This window comes from Phocoena phocoena, chromosome 3 (genome assembly GCF_963924675.1).
Source record: "Phocoena phocoena chromosome 3, mPhoPho1.1, whole genome shotgun sequence".
NCBI lineage: Eukaryota > Metazoa > Chordata > Mammalia > Artiodactyla > Phocoenidae > Phocoena > Phocoena phocoena.
In genome coordinates this window covers 36,281,177-36,291,199 of record NC_089221.1, presented here as the reverse complement: position 1 = coordinate 36,291,199, position 10,023 = coordinate 36,281,177, and the positions used below count along the sequence as shown (strand labels likewise).

General features: G+C 39.3%; 1 protein-coding gene across 1 annotated transcript in view; it reads left to right on the top strand.

Annotated features, from left to right (window-relative positions):
- Positions 1–648: 648 nt before the first annotated feature.
- C3H5orf34 (chromosome 3 C5orf34 homolog) overlaps positions 649–10,023 on the top strand; it is a 29,762-nt gene continuing 20,387 nt past the window's right edge. The window contains exons 1-4 of the mRNA XM_065875050.1: positions 649–856; positions 1,009–1,098; positions 5,319–5,962; positions 8,048–8,149. Coding sequence (XP_065731122.1) covers positions 662–856; positions 1,009–1,098; positions 5,319–5,962; positions 8,048–8,149 — 1,031 coding nt within the window. The 5' untranslated portion in view covers positions 649–661. The remainder of the gene's footprint in view (positions 857–1,008; positions 1,099–5,318; positions 5,963–8,047; positions 8,150–10,023) is intronic.

Genomic DNA, 10,023 nt, shown 5'->3' with positions numbered 1-10,023 from the left:
GCTAGTGGAGGTGGAACCCAGCCCTCCATTCCCCTTCCGTCATACCTATATGGAAAGCGTAAGTGAAAATACAGAGACATTTCAGAGGTAAAGAAGAGGAAATTGAATTCAATGAAATAAGGATGAATCTAAGACACTAGCTGGTTAATTAGCTTTCTGAGTCGTGACATGGATCTACTTCCTTAATGCCAGTCTAGGGGCAAGAATCCAGGTGTTCTTTTCCTTTAGGCCTAATAGTTACTTTTGGCCTGCCTTTTACATGTCCTACAAATGATTTGCTGTATTCTTTTTGCAAAGATGGAATTTGCTTGTTATTTGAAATGAGATACCGAGCATACAATTTTCAGAAGTTAAACTTCAGAAGTAAAGCTACTAAAATGATAAGGGCATTTATAACTTGGTGGGCCATCTCCCTCTCAGTTATCTTCCACACTGAAGTAGAGCCCTTGGGGTTAATGAAGGCATTCAGATCACATAAGTGTGTATAGCAAGATAATCACTTTTCATTCAACAAAAGTAAATGCAATGGCAATTTTGTGTTTTGCTTATGTTCACTTATTTTGATAGAACTTTTGTACATGAAGAGAACTATTTGGTGCTACTGTATTTCTTATTTCCTCAGCCTTTGCCTTGGAAGGACATTTTAGCCATAGTCACATTAATGGCGGCTGAAGTGCAAATAGTACTTTATGAAGATGACTCAGTGGAGGTACAATATGTTGATGGTTCCAGATTGCAGCTTTCTCCCTGTGGCTCTGAATTTTTATTTGAAAAAGCACCTCCTATTTCAGCACATCCTTTACAACAACCAGAAAGAATTCGCCAAAGGACACACTTTGTTATTAGCACGTACCGAGTAAGTAAAGATGACACAAAAACTACTCTTTTTAATACTAAAATATTGTTGAGGTGGCCAGAATATGGAAAGTAGTTAGGATTCCGGATTACTGTCATTCTAAATTGATTTTCAAATCATTTTTTAAAATTATTTTGTATTTCTTTTTGTAGGAGCAGCTACAGCGAGCCCTAGATTTCCGTAACTCCTTTGCTACTTGCCCTTTTTTATCTGAAAGCATCATACCTTCTGAAAGGAAAAAGGTATATTTTTTAAACTTCATTTTTAAAACAAATATTTGAGGACAAGTAATTACAAACAGGTATTTTAATATTTAGTCTTTTTCTTCATGACACTTTGAGCATAGACATGTTGCTATAAAACACATAGGCCTATATATTTCCACAGACTAGGGTGTTTTGATATTTTGTACATTGAGACACAGAAGTTATATAGTTTCTCTCTCTGCCTTTTTTTTTCCTTTAACATCTTTATTGGAGTATAATTGCTGTACAATGTTGTGTTAGTTTCTGCTGTATAACAAAGTGAATCAGCTATACATATACGTATATCCCCATATCCCCTCCCTCTTGCGTCTCCCTACCACCCTCCCTATCCTACCCCGCTAGGTGGTTGCAAAGCACCGAGCTGATCTCCCTGTGCTAGGTGGCTGCTTCCCACTAGCTATCTATTTTACATTTGGTAGTGTATATATGTCCATGCCACTCTTTCACTTCGTCCCAGCTTACCCTTCCCCCTCCCTGCATCCTCAAGTCCATTCTCTATGTCTGCATCTTTATTCCTGTCCTGCCCTAGGTTCTTCAGAACCATTTATATGTGTTAGCATATATATGTGTTAGATTCCGTATATATGTGTTAGCATACGGTATTTGTTTTTCTCTTTCTGACTTCACTCTGTATGACCAACTCTAGGTCCATCCACCCCACTACAAATAACTCAATTTCGTTTCTTTTTATGGCTGAGTAATATTCCATTGTACATATGTACCACATCTTCTTTATCCATTCATCTGTCAATGGACACTTAGGTTGCTTCCATGTCCTGGCTATTGTAAATACTGCTGCAATGAATACTGTGGCACATGACTCTTTTTGATTATGATTTTCTCAGGGTATATGCCCAGTAGTGGGATTGCTGGTTCGTATGGTAGTTCTATTTTTAGTTTTTTAAGGAACTTCCATACTGTTCTCCATAGTGGCTGTATCAATTTACATTCCCACCAACAGTGCAGGGAGGGTTCCCTTTTCTCCACACCCTCTCCAGCATTTATTGTTTGTAGATTTTTTGATGACTCTCTGCCTTTTTTTTTTGTAGAAGAGGATTATACTCAGAACTTTACAGATTGGTGACTTATTGATTCTCAGAGGTGTAAAAATTAACAAATTTTGTGGCCATTTTAAGTAGCTTATGTGTAGTTATTTGTTAATGTGTAGTACAGATGTGTAATTACCTATGGGTATACACATTTTATTCTATTTTGAACTTCTAGGAGTAATAATAACCATCATTTCTTGAGGGTTTACTATGTGCCAAGAACTAGGAATAGTATTAAAAATATTTAATAACACCAGTATGGCATGGGTACCTGTTGATCAAAATGGATGTCCAAACAATCAAAACCAGGTGTATTGGCTACCTACCAAACCCCTTTTTACAGGTGAGGGAACTAAATCTCGGAGAGTTTACCTAATATGTCCATGAAATTTTTCTAAGTGGCAAAGTCAGGATCTGAACCCAGTCTGTCTGACTCTGAAGACTGTGTCTCTTAATCACTTTCTGCTACAGTCATGATGCTTGCCTGCTTACTGAGTAACTTTCTGTTGTATTGTCTCATGGCAAAGGAGTCAAGAAAAATTGTAAGCTAATAACTTAGTTTACAAGGCCATTTTTTCCATTGTATCTTTTTTTTTTTTTCCCATCTGCATTGGGTCTTTGTTGCTGTGCGCGGGCTTTCTCTAGTTGCGGTGGGCGGGGGCTACTGTTCGTTGCGGTGCACAGGCTTCTCATGGCGGTGGCTTCTCTTGTTGGGCAGCACAGGCTCTAGGCGCATGAGCTTCAGTAGTTGCAGCGTGTGGCCTCAGTATTTGCAGTGCATGGGCTCTAGGGCATGCAGGCTTCAGTAGTTGTGGCGCACAGTAATTGTGGTGCATGGGCTTCAGTAGTTGTGGCACACAGGCTCTACAGCACAGGCTCCATAGTTGTGGCGCACGGGCTTAGTTGCTTCACAGCATGTGGGATCTTCCCGGACCAGGGATCAAACCTGTGTCCCCTGCATTGGCAGGTGGATTCTTAACCACCGTGCCACCAAGGAAGTCCATCCACTGTATCTTTTGAGTAGTTACGCAGTATTCATTGAAACTACGTAACTTGCTGCTGATGCTGCAGTAGGATCATTAGGTTGTCTAATTCTAGAGAAAAGAGTTGTCTGAACTGACCATCCTTATAAAGCAGCTTTGCCATCAATGACTATTGCCCTTAACTTTTTTTATATAATTTTTTTAATTGAAGTATAGTTGATTTACAATGTCGTGCCAATCTGCTGTACAGCAAAGTGACTCAGTTATACACATATAGACATTTTTTTTTTTTTTTTTTTTTTTTTGCAGTACATGGGCCTCTCACTGTTGTGGCCTCTCCCGTTGCGGAGCACAGGCTCCGGACGCACAGGCTCAGCAGCCATGGCTCACGGGCCCAGCCACTCCGTGGCATGTGGGATCTTCCCAGACCGGGGCACGAACCCATGTCGCCTGCATCGGCAGGTGGACTCTTAACCACTGCGCCACCAGGGAAGCCCGACATTCTTTTTGTTAATATTCTTTTCCATTATGGCTTATCCCAGGAGATTGGATATAGTTCCCTGTGTTATACAGTAGACCTTGTTGTTTATCCATTCTAAATGTAATAGTTTGCATCTACCAACCCCAGATTCCCAGTCCATACCTCTCCCTTCCCCCACACACCCCCTTGGCAACCACAAGTCTGATCTCTCTGTCTGTGAGTCTGTTTCTGTTTAGTAGATAGGTTCATTTGTGCCACATTTTATTTATTTTTATTTATTTATTTATTTGTTTTATTTTTGGCTGTGTTGGGTCTTCGTTGCTGCGTATGGGCCTTCTCTAGTTGCGGTGAGCAGGGGCTACTCTTCGTTGTGGTGTGTGGGCTTCTCATTGCGGTGGCTTCTCTTGTTGCGGAGCACGGGCCCTAGGCGCGCGGGCTTCAGTCGTTGTGGCTTACGGGCTTAGTTGCTCTGCGGCATGTGGGATCTTTCCAGATCAGGGCTCGAACCTGTGTTCCCTGCGTTGGCAGGTGGATTCTTAACCACTGCGCCACCTGGGAAGTCCTGTGCCACACTTTAGATTCCACATATATGTGATATCGTATGGTATTTGTCTTTCCCTTTCTGACTTACTTCACTTAGTACAGTAATCTCTAGTTGTATCCATGTTGCTGCAAATGGTATGAATACTTCCCTTAATTTTAGCACACTAACATCTGTACACATAGATAGCACTGTAAATTTACGAGGCTTTCTTGACAGTATTTCGTAAATCTAAGGTTTTATGTAAATGGAAGGTGAAATGTGTAAATTGGCAAGCTTAACTGATTAAAAGACTGTTATGTGACACTTGCCATTTTTATCTTATATGAAAAGATGCAACAGGCACTGTTACCTGTTATGAATCTGTTTGCTGTTGGTCCAGATCAGTTAACCTTTGAGTAATTCGATTTTTTAAAATGTTACCCTTTAAGGCACCCGGAATTTAGTGTGTACTGTACCTGGTGCTATGTAGGACGAGTACCGTATACATGTTATCCTATTTAGTCCATGTGATAATCCTTTGAGATAGCATTTCCCAAATGCTGTTCAATAATTTCAGTACCATTTATTAAATATGTAATTCTCCCTTTCCCCCCTTGTTTTGAAAAACTTATGTTATCGTATGTAACATTTTGAGATACGGTTGAGTCTGTTTCTGTGTTCTCTAAATTGTTCTGTCAGTGATTGTTATGCTGGTTCCATACCATTTAGGTTATGATTGCTTTTCATACAGTAGTGCTGGTCTTCCCTCATTTATATTCTTTTTCAGAGTAGACTTTTGGAGAGGGGCTGCAAATCTATTTATCTCTGATGCATTGTACACTTTAAATCAAAATACGTTTAACATTAAATATAACCAAGATGATTTTTCTTTTTCTTCTTTTCTGTCCTTTTTGTCAGAGAGTGTGTGTGTGTGTGTGTGTGTGTGTGTGTGTGTGTTTTATGTCTACTTTTCTAAGAAATAATCTTAACAATATCAAGTGTTCTCTGGAAAACCATATATAGGCTGACACTTTTCATTCTTTCTAGGTAGTAGAACACAAAACTTTAAGAGCTTTCTTAAGTAATATGTAAGTATCAAATGTATGGAAAAATTGGACTGTTAACAGAAAATACCATCCCTTTTTCTCCCCTCAACTCAGCGTATCTTCACTGACATCTCAGAAGTAAGATGGCCCGGTCTTGATACTGATGATGGCATGATATGTATGCAGAGTGGCACCGTGAAGATATCATCTTTAGATGGTCACGCATACCTTTGCCTGCCCAAATTTCAGCATGAATTTACAGTACATTTTTTGTGTAAAGTAAGCCAGAAGCCGGACTCATCTATAGTACTGTCAGAAAAAAATAATAAAGCCAAAAAGGACAAACTAGTTGAAAAAGCTGGCAAAATCTGTACATATGGAAGTTTATCAGGACAGAGACTGAAGAATAAAGAAAATGAACTTTATTATCAGATCACGAAATCCAAAGAACCTTTAGAGAAGAGTTGTGTAAATGGAACTGAAGGGAGGGAGGCGCTGTCTTCACCTGGGACAAAAGACACGTGTGTATACACATGGGTAAAGCAGTGCTGGTCAGTGGCCTCCTGTCCGGAGGAATGGGAATATCCTTTGTCTTTAGCACTTCGTTTTCATAATAAAATCAGCAATATGTCTGGAACTGATGCAGATATCACCCAGAAGAGAATTTTAACTTCTGACGTTTCTGAGGAAAGAGGAAAAGAAGTTTCTGTTCTTCCCAGGGCCCTGTTACTAAGCTGTCCTGTCCCACACCTTCACAGGTAATGGAAGAATGACTTATTTGTCCTAATGCTTTTGTCAGAACCAGACCTACCTAAGGATCATTTTTCTTTCGGAATCATCTGATACCATTCATAAGGAAAGTTCAATTGATCTAAAACTTTGCTTGTAATGGATAGTAAATAATGTCCCCGGCTAATGTGTTGCTTATATTTCTTAACTTCACATCCATGCATTGGATGTTGGTGGAAGGCTGACTACACTGGGTACTTTGTTAAGCATGGAGACTGTAGAGATGAAGAGTCCCTGCTTTCTAGGAGCTTAGAGTCTAGTAAGGGTCACTATCACTGAAAAGATTATTAAAGTGTGGTAAGTGACGGCACAGAGCTCTGTGGGAGCGAGCCCTGGGAAGCATCCGCTGCTGCCCAGTGGAACCTGTTAGTTCTGTTGCTGGAGCATGGACCTGACGTGTGTGATCATGGGTTCTTTCTTTCATCCATAGCTTCAGAGGTCACCTTGTCTTTGGTTAACTGACTGTAAATATGTCCATCTTCAACAGGGATAAACATGGAGAGGCTTCTGGATGGCTAGGTACAGACTTTTACCTTCACTAAGAAATGAATAGCCTAATGGTTATAGATTTGTAACATGAACTCTGTATAAGTAATGTAGTAATAATGATAATAGCTAACACAGAGCACTTACTTTGTGCCAGGCATGGTTATACTTTACCTATTTTGTCCTCATAGTAACCCCATGAGGTAGGTACTATTATCAACCCCATTTTGTAGAGGAACTTGAGACACAGAAATGTTGAATAACTCAAGCACAGTCTCACACCTAGTGCTTGTAGAATTGGGATATGATCCCAGGTAGTCTTCTGAGTACATATTTGTTATTGGAAACAAAAAATGGGAATGATTTTTAGCCTTGTCATGATTATGTAGTTAGAACTGGGAATTCCAGTATTATAAGTACACATCAAAAGAGATTTATGCTTCTAAATTAACAGTTTTTCAATAACTTGCCACTGGCCTTGATTGAAATCCATTATCCTTAGGCATGGCTTAACAGGCCTTCTGTTATATGGTCTTTTCGTGGGTCTGTAATCCTCACCACTCTTGCCCTTGCTTTCTCTACTCTTGCTAAACTGGACTTCTTGCGGTCCATAGAATTCTTGCCCAAGCTTTCTTTTACCATGGCACCTACTCTTTCCATGCCAGGAACACTCCTTTCATCTCTCTCAGCTCACTAACTTATGCTCATTTTCAGGTCTTAGCATAAATAAGCCTTTCTTCCTTAGGGTCATTATTCTGAAGTCCCTAGATTGGATTAGGCTCTATACAATCCCATAGCATACAGTAATTCCCTTTTCTTTATGTTCAGTATCTACTACTTTATGTCCCTGCTAGATAGAACTCCATTGAGGGCAGGGACCATGTGTGCTTTCTTGGGTGTCATATCCATAGTGTGTATTGCACAGTGCCTGGCTCACCATAGATATTTCAGTAAATATTTATTGTTTGAATCCTAAATTTTAAAGGTTAGTGAAACTTAATTTATGTATTTATGCTGAGATTCAATAGTGAGATTATTAAAAATACTAAGAAAAATACATGGAAAAATAAGATTACAGTTGACTCTTGGACAACACGGATTTGAACTGTGTGGGTCCCCTTATACACAGATTTTTTCAATAAATATCATGCTGTATTTTTATTTTTCAGATCTTTAAATGAACTAAGTATGGGGGGAAAGTTTGTGTTCGATTAGAGATCACAATTTGGGGAATCAACAGAACTAGGGTTTGAGTGCCGATTTTATCCAAACTGTTTCAGCTTCCTGCCCTTGGGTGAGTCATTTATAAACTCCTTTGTTTTTGAGGCAGAGATAACAGTACTCGGTTTTCTACTGCACTGGGGTTAGTGCCCTCAACCCCCATGTTGTTCAAGGGTCAACTGTAGTTTTAAATTTCATTAATGCACTTTCATATTAATTTTTACTTTTCTTTGATCTAATGACTTAAGCAAGAAATAAATCTTACTACAGTAGCACTGTTCTGTTCACTTCTAAAGGTAATTACGTTAGGCAACCAGAATTAATAGCTTGTATTTTGTCCTTCACAGGTGGGAGTTTTGTGATTCACTTTCACAGAGACAGTTTGTTGAAGAAGAATATTCCTATCCTGAACTAGTGAAAGTGGTTTGGTACAAGGGTATTACCTATAGGTAAGGCACTTGTGTTGCATTTGGAGCTATTTAGCAATGTCACAGAAGGTATAGGACTACCCTTGTGGATAGACTCCCCCGTGAGTACAGTTTTGCCTGGGGCCACCATTCTCCTGTGTTTGGCCCTGAGTTTTACAGATCTCTATGTGTACTAATAAAATTTAAATTAAATTAAATTTAAATTTAATTAAAACTGAATAAAATTTAATTAATAATTTTATTAGTCCACATAGATGTCTTGTGACTAATTCACATTAACCATATTCACAAGATTTTTGTGACAACTCCAAAGCCAATGAGGAATTAGTTTTACTTGTGAATGAAATATTTTGCCAGTTATTTAGGATACCCCTTCCAAGCAATAGGGGATCTAGTCATCTGAATTAGTCACGTCAGAAGGATGCCTGTTGAGCATGGAATTAGAGGAGAAGTTAGCTAGCCTAGAAGAGATTTCAGCCACCATTCATGCCACAAATATTCACTGAATGTCTCCTCTGTGTCTGCACTATTCTATTGAATTATCCCTATTCTACCACAAAGTACACCTCGCTAGTGACTGGAATACTAGTGTTGGCTAGATTCAGAGTTTCACTTCTGTAAATAATGCTAGAAGAGATCTGTGAAATTTTTGTTCTTTGGGGTCTCCTTTTCCTCCATGAAAACCACCCCTTTCTCTTTTTTTTTTGTTTGTGTTTATTTGTTACTTTTATTTAAAAAAATTTTTATTGAAGTATAGTTGATTTACAATGTTGTGTTAGTTTCAGGTGTACAGCAAAGTGATTCAGTTATACATATATATGTATGTGTGTGTATATATATATGTATGTGTGTGTGTATGTATATACATATATTCTTTTTCAGGTTCTTTTCCCTTAGAGATTATTACAAAATATTGAGTATAGTGCTCTGTGCTATACAGTAGGTCCCTGTTGGTTATCTATTTTTTATATAGTAGTGTGTATATGTTAATCCCAAACTCCCAGTGTATCCCTCCTGCCCTTTCCCCTTTGGTAACCACAAGTTTCTTTTCTATGTCTGTGGGTCTATTTCCGTTTTACAAATAAGTTCATTTGTTTTGTTTTGTTTTGTTTTTTAAGATTCCACATGTAAGTGATATCATATGATACTTGTCTTTCTCTGTCTGGCTTACTTCACTTAGTATGATAATCTCTGGGTCCATCCATATTGCTGCAAATGGCATTATTTCATTCTTTTTTAAGGCCAAGTGGTATTCCATTGTATATCATACCACATCTTCTTTATCCATTCATCTGTCAACGGACATTTAGGTTGCTACTATGTCTTGGCTATTGTAAATAGTGCTACTGTGAACATTGGGGTGCATGTATCTTTTCGAATTAGAGATTTCGTCTTTTCTGGATATGTACCCAGGAGTGGGACTGCTGGATCATATGGTAACTCTATTTTTAGTTTTTTAAGGAACCTCCATACTATTCTCCATAGTGGCTACACCAATTTACATTCCCACCAACAGTGTAGGAGGGTTCCCTTTTCTCCACATCCTCACCAACATTTGTTATTTGTGATCTTTCTGATGATGGCCATTCTGACTGGTGTGAGGCGATACCGCATTGTAGGGGTTTTTTTGTTTGTTTTTTTTGTGGTACGCGGGCCTCTCACTGTTGTGGCCTCTCCCGTTGCGGAGCACAGGCTCCGGACGCACAGGCTCAGCAGCCATGGCTCACGGGCCCAGCCGCTCTGCGGCATGTGGGATCTTCCTGGACCAGGGCACGAACCCGTGTCCCCTGCATCGGCAGGCGGGCTCTTAACCACTGCGCCACCAGGGAAGCACCCTCATTGTAGTTTTGATTTGTATTTCTCTAATAATTAGCAATGTTGAGCAGTTTTTCATG